This window comes from Haplochromis burtoni, unplaced genomic scaffold (assembly GCF_018398535.1).
Source record: "Haplochromis burtoni strain Fernald_Lab_line unplaced genomic scaffold, NCSU_Asbu1 Contig_121, whole genome shotgun sequence".
Taxonomy (NCBI): Eukaryota; Metazoa; Chordata; class Actinopteri; order Cichliformes; family Cichlidae; genus Haplochromis; species Haplochromis burtoni.
The window spans coordinates 576,539-597,422 of record NW_024582482.1 but is presented as its reverse complement, the minus strand read 5'-3'; the positions used below and the strand labels follow the sequence as shown (position 1 = coordinate 597,422).

Genomic DNA, 20,884 nt, shown 5'->3' with positions numbered 1-20,884 from the left:
GCTTTTGTGTTGACCTTTAAGAGTGCAGTGCAGTCGTTATTGACGTCACTAAATTCGATTCATCAATAATCGGTAATCTGTCTCAGTCTTCTGATGAGCTCCATGTGGCGCTGTAATGATCTCATACAAATTTCAACATAAAGTTCAAGCACAAAAGTTCATTCTTAAACCACTGAGCCCAACATAAGGTCTGCTTACTGGTTTTTCCTGAACACCGGGCGCTCAGAGCTCTGGAATTGGGATTTTATTTGTTTGTCTTTTTTTTAAACAGTGAATGAGATTTTAATGCGAGCTGTCAGTCGAACAAAGGACTCAGTCTGTCCGCTGAGTGAAAACCTTGTATCTCCACTTCTGGCAGCTTTCCTGCTTTCAGATCAGCTGCTGCACAAGTCAAGGTCACATTCTGACCTGTGAAACTCATAAAAACATTATCAGTAGAAACAGAGAAGTCATATAAGACATGACGTTTCCCGCGCCGTGTGTGTGTGTGTCAGGTTTGTGCTTATGTTTTTATTTTTATTTTTTTATTGCATAAAAACTTTGATAAATGATCAGGTAATTCACACTCATGATTGTTCTTGAGCCAAACTTGCTCTCTCAGTGTGTGTGTGTGTGTGTGTGTGTGTGTGTGTGTGTGTGTGTGTGTGTGTGTGGGCTGCAGATTAGATGCAGGGCTACAGCCTTTAGTCCCTCCTCCTTCCCCTGCAGATCTCTATATATACAGTGAGTGAGAGAAGCAGCCGAAGAGCTCTGTACCGGCTGCTCGTCAGAACACAGAGTGTGAGAGGGAGTGTGTACAGCAGAGAGGGAGAGCAACAAATAGACACACACTCAGACTGAGTTACTATCTGACAGAGGGGACAGCACGCTCTTGTTTCTTTAAACTTCAAACTTGCAGCTGCAGGAAAGAAGGACAGACAGGTAAGAATTAGGCAGACAGGTAGAACAGGTGAAAAAGCCACTCATACTCTCCTTCAGTGATGGAAGACTACACTCTCCCCTTCTGGATTTACCTGGCCATTGTGACTGTGTTCATCGGTGGAGCCATGAAGAAGATCTTGGCGTCCCACCTGAACACCACCTCCACCGTGGTGGCCTGGCTGGGGGCCACCGTGCTGGTGGAGAGGCTGTGGGCGTTCTGCCTACCGGCCATGCTGCTCCCGGTGCTATTTGGCATCACCTTCTGCATCTACTATGCAACCAAGACCAGCCAGCCACGAGCCATGCTGCCTGCCCACGGCAAAGCCGTAATCATCACAGGTAAGAGGAGGCACTGCCCACTCATTCGGGTGTTTTATCGACACTAGAAATCAGACGTTTGTGTATTTATTCTGGGTTGGGTCTTATTTTCACAACAGCGTGTGTATGCAGTCTTTTTAGTTGTTGTCAGTTGTGCACTTTAGGTGAAATCCTCCTGATTTCTCCTCGATGATAAGGGTTTCTGTCAGATTTAGGATCCTGGGTGTCGGGAAGATGGGGAACTGGTTGCTCCAAAAGCATGAAAACCAACAATCTTTGCTTGAAAACAGGCAAACTTTGTAAATTTCTGAAAAGTGCATCATCAGATTTTGCTCAAACTTGTTTTGAGTTTATCAACGTATCTATCAGCAGGAGCATGTAATTTAAGATATGCTTATTTTACCCCGAGAAAAATCTGTCCTGAAATTATAGTACATCGGTGTTCTCTGTCTAAAATAAACCTCAAGCTGGCAGGAATCCCAAAGCTTATAAAGATCCCTGATCCTGTCATTTGCAGTTAGAATTTCATGCAAGCATGCAAAAGCAGAGCAGAAAAATATTAAATGCAGCCTTAAAACTTAATATTATACTGTTTTCAACAGAGCCTCTGAGGGGAAGGGTAGAGGCGAGCAGGCTTTCAGAGGTGAAAAGGAGAAGTTTTGTAATCTTTAGTGTGACTGTAAATGATCACAGACGTGGTGAGGTCCCGGTGTACTGAGCCCTCTTTAAAAACCATTCGAATCACCGCTCGGATCAAGGAGGTGATCTGATCCCAAAGGAAAACAGTGTGTGTTGGCTCTCTGTTTGTGTGTGTGACAGGGAATAAACTTTATGCACAATGGGCGCCTGCAGGGAGGGGGTGGGGGAGTGTGGTGGTCAAATGGGATTTCCCTTCACAATAAAAGTCAGCGTATGAGGGAAACGTCAGCGGTGCGTTTGCTGATCGCAGATGACTGTTTTTGCTGCGCTCTCTGTTATCTGATCACTGTGGAGTGAAGACCTATATTCATGTGTGTGTGTGTGTGTGTGTGTGTGTGTGTGTGTGTGTGTGTGTGTGGGCTGACCTCCGTCTCCATGCAGCCTTAATCACACTTTTGTTGCCTGACATCCAGCTGGCCCAGGCCTCTTTGTGTCGTAGTTAACGAGATAATCAGATCTACAGATTAATGCGTCACTTTAATCACACCACGCTTTGCTTTTGTGTAACTGTACTCTCCTGTAATCTCCGTAGAAGCACACATATAGTGGAAACTTTCCCAAACTGCTCCTCAGGTAACCCTGAAAGGTAGGAAACAGCCGTTACTGTGGAGACAGAAAGACGCTCAGCCGTTGTGTTAAATTACCTGTTGCTTCCCTGTAAATGTCAAACACAGATCACATTAAAAAATATAATGAAATCTGCCTTGATCTACTGAGAGGGTGTTCATTGTTATTCATTAGTCCTTACCTGTTGTTTTCTTAATTTATTACTTGTTTAGTTCTCCTAACTTCACATTTGGAGAAGTTAAGCTCAGAAAATAGGCGCGAAGTTTCTTAATTTGGAGCCCAAGTTCTATCGACCAATCACATCCGAGCAGATAAAAAGTGCGTGTGGAGAAAAAACAAGAGGTCACATTTGCAATTTCATAACAGTGACAATGGTAAGTCTCGATAGCAGTCAGTGACATTCACTGCCATCCATCTAATTTCTTTCTAAATAATTATAGGGTGTGTTTATTTTTTATAGCTCACTTGATTAGATTCTATCAAGGCATAAAGTTGAAGGTGTGGTTCCGGCGATGTCTCTTCTAAGTGCCTGCTGAGCTTTCTTAATATTTGACTGACTGTGTTGGAGCCTATGGAGAATTTTAATGCAGTTATCCACTGGCTTACATAATAACCTGACACTCCAGCCTCTGGCAGTCACTTTTGGCTGCAAACACTTAAGCTTCAAAACCAGACTTCACAGTGGCTACGGTCACTTTTTACAAACAGCTACTGTGATGATAATTTCCCATGACACACAGTTTCTGAGATTTTTTGACATATAAAAAACAGGCTATTACCAACGCACATATTTCCTGTAAGGCAGCACGGTGGTTAGCACTGTTGCCGCACAACAAGAAGGTCCTGAGTTCAATTCCACCATCAGGCCGGGGTCTTTCTGTGTGGAGTTTGCATGTGTTTGTGTGGGTTCCCTCCGGGTACTCCGGCTTCCTCCCACCGTCCAAAGACATGCAGCTTGTGGGGATAGGTTAATTGGATAATCCAAATTGCCACTAGGTGTGAATGTGAGTGCGAATGGTTGTCTGTCCCTGTGTGTTAGCCCTGCGACAGACTGGCGACCTGTCCAGGGTGTACCCCGCCTCTCGCCCTATGACAGCTGGGATAGGCTCCAGCGCCCCCCGCGACCCTGAAAAGGATAAGCGGAAGCGAATGGATGGATGGATGTTTAAGCTGCGCACGATCAAAAACCCAAATACTGGAGCAATTACATAAATACACAAAGGTAAAATGCGTCTTGGGAGGTTTTCTGTGTATTTTTCAAACAAATAAAAGTTATGTTAATTATTATTATCATCCCAAACAAAGTGAAATGTCATTCAGCTGCACAGGATTGGCCCGTATTTCCTGTTATATTTTCTTGCTGTGTGGGGATGTCAGTTTGTTTGCAAACACCTTTACACTTTGAACAAAGGTGTGGTCCAGATCTCTGCCACTCACCTCCCACACAGGAAGGAGTGCTCCTTTGAACGGGAGGAAAAAAAATCTAGGTTAAACAAATAAAGCCGTTCACGTTCACGCATTAAACTGCACCGGCACCAGTGAGTATAACACATCACACAGCATCCATCAAGCAGCAGACCTTTAGAAAAACAGATGTTAGCCATAAACTGGTCTCGGTGTCAGTCAGTCCACTTCTCTCGTTAAGAGTGAAATGTCTGGATGAACTGGCACAACGTTTGTCTCCAGTATTACTTACCCTACAGGCACAAATGATGGTAGGATACTGGAGGAGCAGAAGTCTGCATGAACAAACTCAAATGAGACGACACCTTTAGGGTGAAAGGATGATGGGGTATTAAACAGCAATAGCAGGGGCAATGAGATGAACTAAAACAATACTCTGACTACTCACCAAAAGACTACCTCTACTAGCAACCAAAACTCTTAAACCAATTAGTTGGTCTGTGGATTTAATAGATCAATGAATAAAATATTACGTGTTCCTCTAACAGCTAAAAAGTCAGATTCTCACGTCTGTACTCGTCTGATTGTACACATCCGCCATGGCACAGATTCAAAGTAATCCCAAACCAGAACAAACATATCCTGCAGACTAAGCGGTCTGACACCGGAGCTGTAGGGCTTCAGGAGATGGTCTGTTGACATGGCAAGACATAAATCCCTAAGACACACACGAGCGTGCATGAAGATCACCACAGCGCACATGGCCTTTACAAGATACAGCCTCACATCTTTGCACACCAACCACGTTATCCTACTATCAAGTACTTCACGCAGATACGGTGCGGAGCTTTATTTGAGATCTGATTACAGCCTGAAAGCTCTCTCACTCTCGTGGCCCTTTGAACATTGGCTTCAACCCAGTAGAAGGGGAAATATCTACGAGGAGATTTAAAGCTGGTCCAGATCCCAGATCTCAACCAACAGATCGTTCTTAATTGGCTCTGCCGAAAACTGTTAGGGTCAACGTTTGGTCATTTTGGAAATAAGAGCAGAGGGTGGAACAAAAGGCTGCAGTAAACCTCTTAGAAAGCAAGTTGATTTGTTCTAAACAGAGCCACATTCTTCAAAGGATGAGGGCTGAAGTCACAGGGCTCGGTGACTGGGCAGCGCTGCAGGTTGATGTCCTGCCAACGTGTTAAGGAAACCTCTCAGAGCCTTTAGACTCTTTCAGAGGGAGGGAAGGGAGTCATGGTCAGAACTGCTGATGACGGACACCTTAAGATGGTAAGTTGATGAGAATCGAAGGTTTTCTAAAACGCCTGCAGTAGTCTCCTGCAGGAGATGGCCTAGACCAGGGGTGGGCAATTCCAGGCGTCGAGGGCCGGTGCCCGGCAGGTTTTAGATCTCACCTTGGGTCAACACACCTGAATCACATGATTAGTTCGTTACCAGGCCTCTGGAGAACTTCAGGACATGTTGAGGAGCTAATTTAGCCTTGTTGGTTCAAGGACATATATAAAACCTGCAGGGACACTGGCCCTCGTGGCCTGGAGTTGCCCACCCCTGGCCTAGACAAATCCCAGTCCTCTACCAAGTCCAAAGCACCATCTTGCCAGAAGCCCACCAAAATGTAATGGTTTCTTTCATTGCTCGGGCTTCGTCTCTCCAAGTCTGATGAAATTTGATCCTGTTGACAGACAAACACAGCTAAAAACAAACTTGGTTCTGTTAGACACATTTGTATTAGAAGCATGAATGTCTAAACTACACATTTCATCAAACCACTTTCTCCACTTTGAAACAGCTGCGTTCAGTAACTAACAATCAAAATATTTCTGTAGCAAAACCTACATTACATCTATAATCTCTTAACTGTGAGTAATCAGATTTTCTTCCTTCTACTTATTCGATCTTTGCTCTTTTGTATGCCCGTCTTCTTTCATCATTTTATTCATGTTTTTCTCTCTCGTTCTCTGTATTTACTCAATTGTGCTCCATTTTCCTTCATTGTTTTCCATTTCTACATTTTACTTCCTTGTTTCATAGTGCTGTTTCCCTTTTTTGGAATATTTTTCACTTTCCTTTCCCATTTGACTCGTGCACTTTCTTATGCTTCCACCCCTCGTTTCTCCTCCCTCATCTCAGTCACTCGGTTCAACAGAAAGTTCATCAGAGTTCACCTTTTCATAAACGCAGACTTAGAGTTCACCTCATGTCGTAGTCAAAAGTTTTAAAAGTTTTAAAAACTGTTTGCAGCTGCATCCGGGGTGAAGTCTTGTGTAATACGCCTCTGCTTATTAACAGTCTAGAAACCGAGGTTTTGTTATTCAAAGGTTTGATTCTGCAAGCTTTGCAGTCTTGACCTCTGCTTACAGTTGGACAATTGCATTGATGAAGCAATGGCAACCTTCATCATGTCCTCACATCGAGTTCACGCACAGAAAACTTTTCTTTCACGCAGTCAGGCAAATAATAGCAGGATATTAGAAAACATTGCTCAATGTTTGCACCAAAAGCATTTTGTTCACAAAAACACCACAGAAGGCGAGGAGTGAAAAAACCGTGTTCACTGATTCCACATCAACAGGAACAGTAAGTGAAACGTGGAGTCTCATTGTCAGCTTGGTCAGCAGAAACCTGTGATCCAACCAAAATGTCTTCAAACCCAGCAAGCTAAATCATAGATTTAAACTGTAGTGCAGTTTCCAGACAAATTAAATTTCTCAAGCTGAATCTTGATAAGATGACATGGAATATTTTCATTTGTAAACATGCAACCCTATCTTGACTTTGGCACATTATGAAGGGTCTCTAGAATTTCATCTTGGATCCTTAAAACCTCTCTGTGAATCATAACAGAAGTATGCTTTAGACCTTTTAGTCCAAAAAGTCTAAAAGAAGATTGGAAACCACTGCATTCTCCCAAATGGTCCATAGAACTTCATAAAATACCCTTAAACATCTCTACAACCTCTGCGGAGACACCAATCATACTTCTCGTTTGCTCGTCCTAGAAGCTCCTGTGAGTTTCTTGAACTCTCGTGGTTACATTCCTGGGTTATTCCCTGTGTTAACGATGAAGTTCTCTGAACACAGATATTAGGTGTGAATGTGATACTACGACAGTTCTGATCACTTCCAGGTGTATCTCACAGCTGATTTATAGACCCCCATGACCTTCCAAGTCCAGCAAAAGGGAGAAATAGAAATCCTCAGACACATTTCTTTCACACCTCTTTAAACTTTTTCATGAAGCTCTAAACACTAAGCGATGGCTCACATTTCGTAGTTCAGCACAAACGTTGGCTGTCATCCTTTTTCACTAACAGCGCTGTAACATCACAATCCTGACTTTTTCATCCCACATCTGTAACTTTTTGGGGTCATTTTTTAACCTCGTTTGATTGATGGCAGTCTTTGTATCCTATAACGTTTTCTGTCTGCAGGGTGTTATATTAACCAAAGGAGATTCCCCAGTACAGGAAAAATTGCCTTGGTAATCAAAGAAAAACGTTTTTCTTTCCCTTTTCCCCTTGATTAAAAGGGGAAAACAGTTGGAGGGTTTTTGGGGGGGTTTTGTTTCTTTTTACAAAGACATATTATTACTTCTCTCCAAACCACAGGGTTAAGTTTAGGATTGCGAGCTGGTGTTGGGGTCTTCACTGATGATCACTTAGACCTCAGACCTCATGACTGATTTGCGGTATTTTTGTCTTTTTCTTGGGAAGAACATTTGCCACACACTGTGCAAGTTTAATATCAACAAATTAAAATTTTAGTGGTTTTATGTGAGTTAGCTCTCCTGTCGGTGGCAGTTTCTGCATGTGCGGATGGAGCTGATGAATGCAGTTATTTAGGTCTCTACAAAGTGTCTTTTCGACCTTATTCATATTTGTTCTTCTCTGTCTCTGCACACATTGTTTTCTTAACCTCAGGAGCCTCTCAGAGCCTCAGCCATAAATTGCTCCCCTTTAGACCTGGAGCCTCTTTTCTGCAATACCGCAGTCACATATTCACCTCAAAACCTCTGACCACAAACACAAACATTTTTTATTCCTACGTATTCGTTTTTGCCCTGATCATATCTCAAACGGTGTCACTACCTTGACGTACGAATCATGACAAAGCAAACCAAACAAACCATCTCAAATACGTTTTCCACCACAGCATGGTGCAACAAACAACAGGACTTACTGTTTCTGTAAATGTGGTTTCTCCTGTCGCTGTCCTTTAGCCATCAACCAAGAATCTGCAGCTCCCGGGGAACCTGAAGATGAATAGGATCATACGACGATTTGAGCGGACATATCAAATTAATTGTGTTATGTAAGGGGAAGGGGATCAGGGTCAGACAAACTTGTTTGTTCTTTGACGTGGCTAACACAGAAAGTGTTAAGCTGGGCTCAGCTTTTTCAGCACTGTGATGACGTGGTGAATTTTTCATTAGTCAGGTTTCCGCGTCTGCAGTCACACACTCGGTATACCGAGGATAGACCAGCGCATTAACAGGCGTGCTTTTCTTCTCTGCTCTTTGAGATGAAAACGCTCTTTAGGGGGGAAAACAAATTGGATGAATTCACCAAAAAACAACAAAGATGAAGAAAACAATCAGTTACTTTAAATCTGCACACATTCCTTTTGAGACCCTCGGCTGTGTGTGGTGGCCCTTTGACTCAAGACTCAAGAGCTGGTCTCCTGGCCTTATGTTAATTTTGTTTGAGTCTGAGAGCTAAAAGACATCACAGCATGAAACCGGCTCCCCCTCCCCACATTCCCCTCTGTTATCAGATATCAAGCTGCTCACAATAACAAAGCACAGCTCAAAATATCCTGGCAGTTGAACAGCAAGTGGAACTCAGCAGAAAGCGTTTGCAGCTATGAATCAGGTGTTTCTGCAGCGTGGAGCAGAGCTGAGGTATTTATTTCACTCTCACTCAGCGGCTTTTTTCTCAGGACGTGACTCTGGAAATCCTCCAAGGACACGGATAGAAACAACTTGCCAACGCCTCGACACTCTCGCCAGCAGAGCTCTTTCAGACACCCGCTGCACAAAAGAACAAACAGAACAGCGAGTACCGCTGTGGATCAGGTTGTAGGACCAGGACTTCTGGGAAACTGGGCGAGCTGCGGGGTACGTGACAGATCCCCACGGTGGCTGTTTCTGAGGGACACTGCAGCCCTGCTGGAGGAACATATGTGGGTGTGTGAACGCAACGGCTCTGCGGTTGGTTCCTCATAAAGTTTGAGGAAAAATAACAGCTCGCTCCACTGATCAGGGAATGAAGGAATTCAGGAATCTGTTAATTATTATTGACTAATTATTTAGTTTAAAAATGCAGTGAAACAGTTCCAAGAGCGTCTGAGACCGCATGCCTCTGCCAAGGCTGAAAACTCCTTTCACACCATGCATGTGTTAATGCCTAATCTTAGCCCAGATAACAGTAAGATTATTGTGTAATGATTAAAACTTTCCAGTTGTGCTGTAAAACATGTCCATATTATTTTCAGAAACAAACAAAAAACAAAACAAGCATTGGTGAAGGTAAAGAAAAAGGTTCACGCATTAACAAAGAACTTTGTGTTTGAGTCGATCTTTTGTCAGGTTCTGTTCGAAATGAAAACTCTGCATTTGTGAGCTACACCTGAAGGACTGGATGGAGGAAGTGCAGGGTGCAATGCTTTGACACCAGAAACCAGGTTCACACCCAGACTCTTGTCTGTGGTTGAGCCAACAAAAGCTCTTTTGTGCAGGTTTAGGGACTTTTCAGGACCTGAATCAGGATCTGAGCAGAACCAGGAAGCCGTCATAATGCTGCAGGTAGTACAGGTGGAGCCTGGAGTCAGGAACAGACTGTCAGACACAAGATATGAAAACTTATCCCTAACCTGGCGGCGGTGTCTCACACGTGTTTCTCTGTAAGCGTCTGAGTGGTCATTTTGCCTGTTTTGTAATGTTTTGTGTTTCCAACAAGAACAGTTAACAGTTGCTGGATGAAGGTTCTGGTTCGGGGGCCATGAGCTGCGTGACTAGAGTCCCAGATTAGATATTGTGCTAGAACACTGTGTGATATTTTGCTGAAAGTATCATGTATTTATAACATAGGTATATATGATTTGTATAAAGCAACTTTTTGGAGTCAAAGTCACATAAACCAAAACCAGTGTTTGCTTTCTTTTTTTCTTCAGAGGCAAAGACAAGTGCATCTCGTTTTCTTTTTCGTTGGCTCTGCAGCTTGATGTTAACAGTAAAGAGACATGAACTTGAAAAAAATGCTCGCTCTGTCCCTGCAGGCTGCGACTCTGGCTTTGGGAATGCAACGGCTAAACATTTGGACTCCCTGGGCTTTGAAGTGTTCGCCACAGTGTTGGATCTGAATGGAGACGGAGCCAAGGAGCTGCAGAGGACCTGCTCACACCGCCTCACCCTCCTCCAGGTGGACATCACCCAGCCACAACAAGTGCAACAGGCCTTGCTGGACACCAAAGCCAAACTGGGGCTCAAAGGTAAAGACGAACTGCTTTTTCTGAGTCTGTTCATACCAGACAAACCAGCTAGGATTAGGCTTAATGGATTTAATGGAGCTACCGCCACATTTATCAAGTGTTTCAGGGTCACAAGTTAGGATGATCGCGTGTTCTTATGACTGCGGTTTGAGATGTAACATTTAAATCTCAGCACGAGTTTGACATCTGAAATGGCTCGTGTAGTCTTCTCCAAACTGTACTCTGTTTTAGAAGTAGATCCAAAGAAAACAGGAATGATGCCAAGTTTTACTTTTAATATATTTTATATGGTTCAAAGTATGTTTGACAAAGGACAGATTATTTATTGAACTTAAAAGCTGAAATAAAACTTTTGAACCCCATAAAAAGAACAAATCTCTGCAGTCCAGATGTCGATAGAGCATAAAAAATAATCTCCGAATATCTTTCTGGATTTCGTTTGAAATGTTCTGACGAAATCGTCAGCAGCTCCAAGTACATCTTCACCTGTTGACCTGTTATCATCAAAAGTCTTGGGTATTAAAAAAATACAAAGAACTAAACTTCAAAGCGGCTCCATCAACATTAGCGACACTAAATTAGTGACATCTTGACTGCAGGGAGCTGAGTGATTATGAATGAAGTCACCGGGCAGTTAAGGGTTAAACAAAACTGGAACAGGAAGGAGTTCAGAAAAACAACAGCAATCTGCAGGGAACAGGTGTATGTGGGGTTTACCGCAGCGAGGTGGCCTGTCAGTTAACTTGTGACTTGACATGAGGTGGCATGCCGGTGTGATAAAGTTTAATCACCTGCTGAGCTTCTGGTGAACTTCACAAGATCAAGGTTCGAAGGGAGAGAGATTTATGAGCACCGGTAAATGCTGGACTGCTCCTTTAAATGGTCGGCTGATTCTGCACAGCGTGCTGGTTCAGAGCGTGCAGCGATGCACAGGAATGTGTGGTGGAGTTTGTCCAACAGCCTTCTAGGAAATCACAGTGGCAGAGGAGGCGCTCAGGCAGCAAAACCACTGCAAATGGCTCGGACTGCTTTGCGAGTGGAGGACTGTTCGAGAGGTGTAGTGCAGGTGTCTCATATTTCACACACAGATATCAGAGTGTTGATTCAGTCTGTGATTGGCTCAGCCCTGCAGCACCCACTGGCTTTGTAATTAGACATCTTAGACCGCTGGCTTCATGTCCCAGTCATTTAAGGATACACACAGTGTGTGTGCGTGTGTGGATGTAATAAAATATCTGGAAGGAAAGGTCACTTAAACACACGCTGGAACTGCGCGTGTGGTTTATGTCCTTGCATGAGTGTGCACTTTTTTACTCATGTTGTTGGGACATGGATTTGGCCACAGTCACACACTGTAAGGATTCGCCTCCCTGCGAGACATAAAGCATGAAACTGTTGTGTGGTTTGCTTGGAGTTTTCTAAGAGCGGATTCAGAAAAAGATTCAGAAAGAATCCCCTCTTGCTTTATTTTAATTGAAGATCAATCGAGTTGTAGTTTTTCCATAAAATTTCCCAGCTATGAGAAAATAAAAACATACTTTTAGAAAATCCTGCAAATCTATTAAATGTCTCATTTAGAAACGAATTCTTTGTTCTGGCACCAAACGCCCATCTGCTACATTCTGTTTGCTTGAATTGCCATTAAGATGTCCCGAAGCTCATTGGACAAAGTTTAGAAGGCTACACACCTGATTATGCAATAAAACATTGATAAGCAGAGATTATGGTGAGGATAAAAACACTCTATTTAAAGCCTCAAGTGTTCCCAGAAGCCAAAGAAAAGAAAGCTGGAGTGCCTCTTCATAGATCTGGCTATCAGACAAAACTAGTAATTGAGCAAGATAGTCCTTGACCAGGGAGGGAACCCAAAGATCACTCCAAGAGAGGGCTCTGTGGGGATGTCTGCCTTACATAAGGACTCTTAAAGTGGTAAAAAGTGTTCATTAATAACCACAAAGACACATTAAGGTTGCCTTTCACAATAAAATTCTTTACTGCAGCTTATTTCAAGCAGCTTCGGTTTTACAATTTTAGTTTCATCAGAAGGTCGCCTCCAGTTCCAGTTCACAGAACATGAACTGCTGCCTTCTGGTTTGGAAACTTTATGTTTGACCTTTTTACCGCTGACCCAGAGTCAAAGTTTGGCCTGTTGTTTGCCTGCTTATCATTCATCAGCTCAGACCTAAACAAAGTTCCCACAGCGGCCCCCGAAACAAACACTGGGATTCTGGGACAGCCGCTTCAGATGAGGACGAGTGAGGCTTATTTACACCAGCAGAGCGAGAGAGAGAGTTGTTGGTGTACTACAGCTGAATGTGTTGGCAGTCTGAGGGTCTGCGGAACAAATGTTACATAAAAGTTCTGAGAAAACACACCAGGCCTCCACATGTTCGCTGTGAATCCAAGCGATCAATCAAAAGTACTCAGACTCTCACCACAGAGGAAACATAGTCCATCATTAGAAAAGTAATGACTTATTTAATCAAATATACCCAAATTCTTCAAAAGTAAGGTACAGAAGATGATTTAAATTTTAAAGTTCTGTCAGTCAGCTCGATAATTAAAACTAAAACAATTAGAATGGTTCACATTATTTCACAGTATTTGTGCGCAAATATGTGTGTAAAATACAAAATAGCATCAAATACTTGGAGTGCAAGTACCTCTAAGTTTCACTTAAGTAGCAAGAAATAATACTAAAGTCAAACTCTTTATTCATTTGAATACCAAAGGTCAGCATCTACTAAAAAAGATTTTTCACAATCAAATCCGAAACGCTGTAATTAATTAAATGTATCCTGTCATGTCAGTAACTATTAAATTCGCCTTTTTGTTGTCCTCTGGCACACAAGCCATCTGTTTTACCATTAGTGCTTTCATGTGTCTGTGTCAACACACCACATTTCCTAACCTCTGCTGTGCGTTGGTTTGTCTTTGCAGGTCTGTGGGCTTTGGTGAATAACGCCGGCGTGTGCGTGAACTTCGGAGAAGTCGAGCTGTCGCTGATGTCCAACTACCGTGGGTGCATGGAGGTCAATTTCTTCGGCACGCTGAGCATCACCAAGGCCTTCTTGCCGCTGCTGCGACAGACCAAGGGACGCATTGTGACCATCTCCAGTCCCGCCGGTGTGTGTCTGAGACGTTCACACACACACACATACAGAGATGCTGTGATAAATCTTACGTGAGTGCTCCAAAGTGAGTGAGCCACACTTAAACTGTTGCCTTCAAACAGCCAAAGCAAACAAACAGCGCTGCTGCCGGCCGTTTGTCCAACTCGACTCTGTCATCATGCCAAAACACCACAGTGCAACCAAATCAATCAGAAAGGTTCATCCCCAGGTGCAGTTAATGAGCTCAGCAGCTTCCACTGACATCTGCTGTTGGTTAGACTGTAAGACAGAGTTTAACATTTTCTCTGTATGTGGTGAGGTGGAAAGGGAACAGTTCATGCTCTGGGCCCTAAAAACACTAAACACATCTGCAGAAGATAAATGTCGTCCTCTTTCTTAGACTCACATTGTTACATCTAACACCAAGAGTATCCAAGAGTGGACTTAATGAGACTAATATATGCTGTTATAACAAAGCAAATTTGGCTACTGTGCATAGGGAAGAAATGTTATAATTAATTTTGACCATAATGTACAAATTTATTTAAGAATTTCTTCCCTGATCAGCTTTTTGCATTTTGTTGATTCAGTTTAATAAAAATTCCACTAGTTACATTCTTTAGTTTAGTTTTTTATGTCAAATTTTTAGTCCAGTTGGATCCAGCAAAGTGAACTGATGTGGTTCTTTGACCACAACTCAGAAGCAAGACCCACTTTTTTCATTTTTTCATCTGGTAGATCTGTAACTTGAATCACAAGTTACTTTGATGGTTTGTTTATTATGTCTTATGAGCACTGTTGTGAGAAAGGCTGGAGGGTTTTCTGAACTTAGTACCTGAGTAAGTGCAGGCGTTGCGCACCAGTGGATGAATACTCTGACAAATTAACCTGCGTAAGTTAGTTCAAGTGAAGGTTTAAAAAACAGGAAGGAAAGAAAGCACTTTAGGGCTCATTTGGTCTGGTTCTGTGGGTGAAGGCAGCTGCACAGCAGCAGAACAAACAAAGACGAAAATGACCAATTCTTTTGTAGAGTATCTAGCCCTAATCTTACTACATGAAAGAGGTCATGCTGACGCTTTACCCGTGCTTCTAGGTGACCAGCCATTTCCCTGCCTGGCAGCATATGGAGCATCTAAAGCAGCTCTGAACCTCATCACTGAGACTCTGAGACACGAGCTGGAGCCCTGGGGAGTCCAAGTGTCCACCATCCTGCCATCCTCATACAGGACAGGTACCAGTACCAAACCCTGGACACCTCAACTCACCACAGTTTACAGAGGAATGAGCAGAGATTTGAGGTCAAACAGAGTAGCTGGGTCATTGGCTGCATTCAGTCAATTGAAAACCTGCATGAATGATTTATGTCATGCTGGTATTCGGACCTACTAAGGCACAATAGTCAATGGAAACAAATTGTTATTTTTATATGAAATGTGATAAGATGTAGGAGTTCCACAAGGCTCAATCAACGGTCATCCAATATTTTATATTTGTATTTGCGTTAATCAAACGAAATAAATCTGTTGTTACTGCATTATAAAACTAGACACGGGAAACTAAAAGAAACTTTATTTGACACTTTTTAAGTTAAACTGTAGTGTTTTTAATAGCTTCATTTAATGGTACCAACCAGAGAATTAGATTTATTCACTGTTTTCAAAACCAACTCGTACTATTCACATCACTTCATATTCTTATCAAATAATTTTCTGTAATATTGACAGACCAAGAAATCTGTAAAAAACTAAAGTAAAAGTTTTTAAAAACTGTTCCACATTCTGGTTCAAAAAGTAAAAGTGATGAGTGGAATATGAAAACATTTGTTTGGCTGCCAAACCTTCCAGAGAAGATGACAAGTTGTGACGAAGGGCTCGCTAAGCGCTGAGGTGAGATGTAGAAATAAGCTTAAGATTTTTATTAATTCGGATCCATCGGGAATAAACTGCACTCCTCATCCTGCAGGAGTTGTACACTGTGGTTTGGCCTCATGTCAAACACAATGACAGCCCTCCTGCTGAGGAAAGTACGCTCGTGATGAGAAACACATGTGTGATGGACCATCTGTTTTCACACACGCACACACTCAGTGCTGACTTGGGATTTCGAAACTCTTCGGGGATGGATGGATATGATTAGAGGGAGGGAGGGAGCATGCCTCAGTAATTCACTTTGTCCTGCAGTTGCTGTGCTCAGGAGACAGATCAACATAACAACTCAACAACCTGATTATGTTGAAATGTAGAGACAATATCTAACTCACAATCACGGGCCAGTGATGGAGTAAGTACTTGCATAATTTACTTTAGGAAAATTAGCAGTAACGCATTAAAGTACTGACAATAAAAAGTCCCTGAAGTATTAAAAGTTCTGACTGTGCAATAGAGTATATTATACTATCAGTGCATTATTCTCTTCTGACTCAGAGTCTGTTGTAACCTGAGATGCAAAATTGCAGAAACTGGGAGAAAATAAACACCTGAGCATCAACCAATAGACGCATTGCTCCATGCAATTAAATTACGCTTTCTAATCTTTAGCAGTCTTAATGACTTTGTAAAGGGATCTAATTCAATGTTATGTCAAAGCTATTTATCATATTTTCATAAACATTTAAAAAGCATGAAATATCTCATTTTCTTCCTATGCTTCTATAAGAAATTGAAAAATCTTGAATAAATTGTTTGGCAGTAGCAAAAAGCAAGTTGCAACTTGTGCATAATCATCAGCATAGAAAGTGCATTTTGGAAAATAAAAATTAAATACTTAAATGCTGCTAGTAGGACTGTTAATATTGATCTAAACCACACAAATGCTGATTATTTTTTCATTATTTATATGATTTGAAAAACAGTGTGATTATCTGTCTCAAAGGCCTTTACAAACCAGTGAAGACTGCAGTAAAAGAAAGTTAGTCTCCTCCAGGAAAACCCCTCGTTAATAGCTTACCAGTGTTTGCCAGGCAGTGATGGGATCAGCTTTAACCCTAAACTCTAAATTACTTTTGTACACTTTATTATCACACATTAGAGTGAAATGTGTTTCTTATTGGTCTGAAGGTAAAAGAAAATCTTTAAACAGTGAAAAAAGCTTTTAAAAGTCCACTTGCACTCAGCTGTAATAAAAACAGGGTGTAATGTTTACCACTGCAGTGTGACCAAAACTATTCTAGTCCTCCTGGGTCCTCACAAAAACAATAAAAGCAAACAGCAGCTTCAAACAGGAAAACGTAGGACAGCAAAAGAACCACAGGGAGGAGTTCCCGTCACGCCGGCTGTGGTGATGACAGGGATGTAAACACCGAGCTGGCTCACTTTCCATCTGTTTACTCTTTAATCCTGAAGAAACAGGTTTGCATTTAAGCTTCTTATCCCACTCTTCAACTTGAACTTTCCAAGACCTGCTGACACCATGTTCAACAGTTAAACAGCCAGTCCGCAGCTGAGTCAAGGCTCACACTGAGGCAGTGGAGTGTCAAAAGCTGCTGATTCTGTGCAGGCAGCTACAGCCGTCCCTTTTGTTGAAATTAAACCTGCATGTGAAGCAGAGATGCTGATTCTAAACCTAAAAAACTACACACCGAAGGCCTAAAATGGATTTTCACTTTAAATGTTGAAGTTAAAAAGCAAGCAATATTGGGGTTTGGTGTCATTGATGTTGCTATGGTAACACTGCCCTCTTCTGTCTGCAGCTCAGTCCAGTAACTCCGCCTACTGGGAGAAACAGCACAAGCATCTGCTGCAGAATCTGTCCCCGGCGTTGCTTGAGGACTACGGTGAGGAGTACGTGACCGAGACCAAGGATCTGTTCCAGACCTTTGCCAAACACACCACCACCAACCTCCAGCCTGTTGTTGACACCATCGTGCAGGCGCTGCTGGCTCCGCAGCCTCAGCCGCGTTACTTTGCAGGCTCTGGCTTGAGCCTCATGTACTTCCTCCACACCTACTTTCCTTACAGCATGAGCAACAACTTTCTGAAGAAAAGGTTTTTGAAGAAGAATGTGATCCCGCGCGCTCTGAGGAAGCAGTCAGCCTTTGATCTGAACCTCAGCCTTCATAACAACAACAATGAGGAGAAGCTACAGCAGATGTGAGACAGTCAACACAGAGGGTATTATCCTGCAGATAGAGGACCACTTCTGTAACACACTCGTAGAGCTGTCGTTTTATGTTTTTTAAAATGTTGAAGGGAACATTGAGATGCACCAAAATGGTTTCTGTTTGTCTCTGTAATGTCTGGCCTGCATGGGGAGGTCAGGGGGTGGGGTTCGGCAGATGCAACCACAGGCCGATCACGGGACACCTTCACCTCTGCCAGCTGTACTGTATAAACACCGGAAGGATCACATTGATGTCATGTGCCTTTATCACATAGAAAGCAGCTTTGCAGGTGGAAGCAAACACTACAGCAGCTCATTAAACCAACACCAGCACAGCCATACAAAAATATCGTTTGCAGAAAGATATCAATTTTTATCACCTACATCATATTAAATTATTTAGCTTCATAATCATAATAAAAAGTTAATTTTCTATCAACCCATCAACAGTCAGTGTGATTCTTAGATTGAGACTAAGCTAGATGACATAAAATCTACTGACTCAGCACGACTCGTCCCGTGTTGAATCAAATTATATGCCTGATTCAAAGACTGCAGATTATTATAAATTCTCAAAAACCCCAGCAACAACAGTTTTCTTGCTGTCTAAAGGAGCTTTTACTGACTATCGCTCTGGAGTTTAACAAATCAAACACTGGTCTGGTCCATCTCCGGATGTCAGGTCTGGCCCCACACTGATTCGACTGATGCTGCTACCTGAACCTGATGTTCAGCCAAAATTAACGCACAAAAAAAAAGAGCCAAATCTGACATTTGTGTCCGGGCCAGAGCAACATCACAGCTGAGTCAAGCCACCTGTGAGCATCTTAAAGCAGCAAGTTACAAAGTCAAAGTTAAAAATCTAAGGGAAACCTCAGATCTGTAACTCAAATCTCGTCCGGCCAGCTCCACGTTTATATTCAGTACAGAAACTGGTAGAATGAGAACACACCTGCTGAATACTGTGTCTTTGCTCAACAGAGTCAACTGACAACAAGTCAGAGGCCCTTATTAGAAGCAGATTTCATTATTTGCAGGCCCTCATTTATGGTTCCTGATGTTCCATCGTCTCTAAGTCATAAACACTTTTTAGTGAGGCACAAAGAACTGCGTCACAGTAAATTCATTACATACATGAATCGTTAGTCATGGCACAGTCAGGAATCATTTGGGATTTTTGCATTCAATAACAGTGTGTAGAAATACTGAATGAAACTTTTGTCTAATTTTTGCTAAAATCTTTGGCCTTCTGTGAAAAAACGAAAGAAAAAAGGAGTAAAAAGGGAACAAACAGTGAAATGAGCTGCTGCAGTGCTGCGTCCATCCACCTGCATCAGAGAGAAACATGTTCTTCTTCAGGTATTTAAAGACTTTACTTACACTTGTGATCTCTGGGGTCCGGGTATTTTCTGCAGGAAGCAAATTGAGGCAAAATAATTTCAAAACAAAAGCACGCTTTCAGTTTAACGTATTTTGGTTTCATTTTATATGCAAAACCAAAACACAGTGACTTTATTATCTGATTTTGGCTTGAGAAGTTTGCTCATCAACGCCAAACGTGGTTATCAGACTTCCTGTTTGCATTTCGCCTTCGAAATAAAAGCACAACTAACTCTGGTGATGAATGTAGATAGTTGAGCTTAAACTTAATTTTGATCTTTTTGGCCTCTGAAATCCAGATGATCCAGCTACATTTTGGTTCTTGCCAGTGAGCCACAGACACGTTTCTGTTATTCTCATGGAAACTAGAAAGAAACATGCTGTTTTCTCGCAGGACAGCCTGCTGGTTTCTCTCACTAAATGCTGACTTCATCTTCAGGATCTTTGTTTCTTCACCCTGTGTCGTCATTGTCTCTTTGATTAAATGTATAAACATGGATCAATAAATCATGTAGCAGTTTTTTTCTGCTGTTGTAAATGCAACAATTCAAACCTCAAAACTTTATACAACACATGTACAGAGCAGATATGGTATTATATGCTGGGGTGTTGCTATGAGTCATGCAGACACTACATAGCTAAAAAACAAACTTTTGTGCACATGTTCAGGGTGTTGTGTTTCTGTGGTTGGAAACAGCCTGTCTCTCATCAGACTCACCTCCAAAAACATCCCCGAGTTTTTTTATTTTGTCTTTTTTGTTCTGTCTATTTGTGTGTTTGTTTTGTTTCTCAGCCCATTTCGAATCAAACTATTTATGGCATCTTGTCTTTTATCACCATTCAAATTGTGACTTTGTTTCTTTTTATAAAAAAAATTTAAGAAAACTAAAAAAAAAACATGATGTAAAACGTTCACTTGGTTGATTCTGTAATAGAAATAAAGTTGGCTTTTCAGACTTCTACCTTTGCGGCGATTTGTGAATTTGTGTAGAAATATGAAGATATCCCCTCTAGAACAGTACACAGTGGTCCCTCCCTATATCACGACGGTGCAATTTTCTCTGTTTTTTTGGTTAGGTTTGGGAGTTGTTGTTTTTTTTACAGCGCATTGTGCTCTGCGTCCTGATTGGCTGTAGACCATTTTCAATCAATCTCGTGCCGTGTCTCCTGTACAGTACAGAATGTGTTCAGCTTGTCAAATTTACATAAATCTTTGCCAGCAGAAGACAACAAACACAACGGTGTCGACGTCAAATTATAAGGCACATTAAGCGAAACAAAACTGTCAGATAATTCAAACTTAACTTCCTCTACTTCCATACCATTAATAATAATGGATTGGATTTACATAGCACGTTTCAAGGCACCCAAAGCGCTTTACAATGCCACTATTCATTCACTCTCACATTCACACACTGGTGGAGGCAGCTACAGGTGTAGCCACAGCTGCCCTGGGGCAGACTGACAGAAGCGAGGCTGCCATATCGCGCCATCGGCCCCTCTGGCCAACACCAGTAGGCGGTAGGGTGAAGTGTCTTGCCCAAGGACACAACGACCAGGACAGAGAGCTCGGGGATCGAACCGGCGACCTTCCGGGTACAGATACGCTTCCCAACCCCCTGAGCCACGGTCGCCCCATTGATTCATTGATGTTGAATTCTCTTGCAGCTGATCTATTCCCATGTTCTGGACCTGAAAACAGGGTTTTTCTACGAAGGTTTGATCTTTGAGAGTGTTTAAACATGCCGATGCCTGTCTAAGAAAAGTGTATAAAGTGTGTAGAGAGGGGTTTTACAGCCTTAAAACATCTATAATAATTGTAAAAAAAATTAAGTTCCCTACCTCACCTATCGCGGGTTATTTTTAGAAGGTAACACCCG

General features: G+C 42.2%; 1 protein-coding gene across 1 annotated transcript; it reads left to right on the top strand.

Annotated features, from left to right (window-relative positions):
- Window positions 1-727: 727 nt before the first annotated feature.
- Window positions 728-19,966, top strand: hsd11b2 (hydroxysteroid (11-beta) dehydrogenase 2). Its single transcript, XM_005929200.2, has 5 exons — window positions 728-1,260; window positions 10,201-10,413; window positions 13,354-13,539; window positions 14,620-14,757; window positions 17,215-19,966. Exons 1-5 carry the CDS (start codon window positions 981-983, stop codon window positions 17,616-17,618), a joined length of 1,221 nt encoding a protein of 406 aa, XP_005929262.1. The 5' UTR covers window positions 728-980; the 3' UTR covers window positions 17,619-19,966.
- Window positions 19,967-20,884: the final 918 nt, after the last annotated feature.

Bases quoted from the DNA above. Each gene is read 5' to 3' on its own strand.
- hsd11b2 (XM_005929200.2), top strand. From the start codon at position 981: ATGGAAGACTACACTCTCCCCTTCTGGATTTACCTGGCCATTGTGACT. The intron at 1,261-10,200 runs GTAAGAGGAGGC...CTGTCCCTGCAG, and splicing joins CAAAGCCGTAATCATCACAG to GCTGCGACTCTGGCTTTGGG. The intron at 13,540-14,619 runs GTGTGTGTCTGA...CCGTGCTTCTAG, and splicing joins GACCATCTCCAGTCCCGCCG to GTGACCAGCCATTTCCCTGC.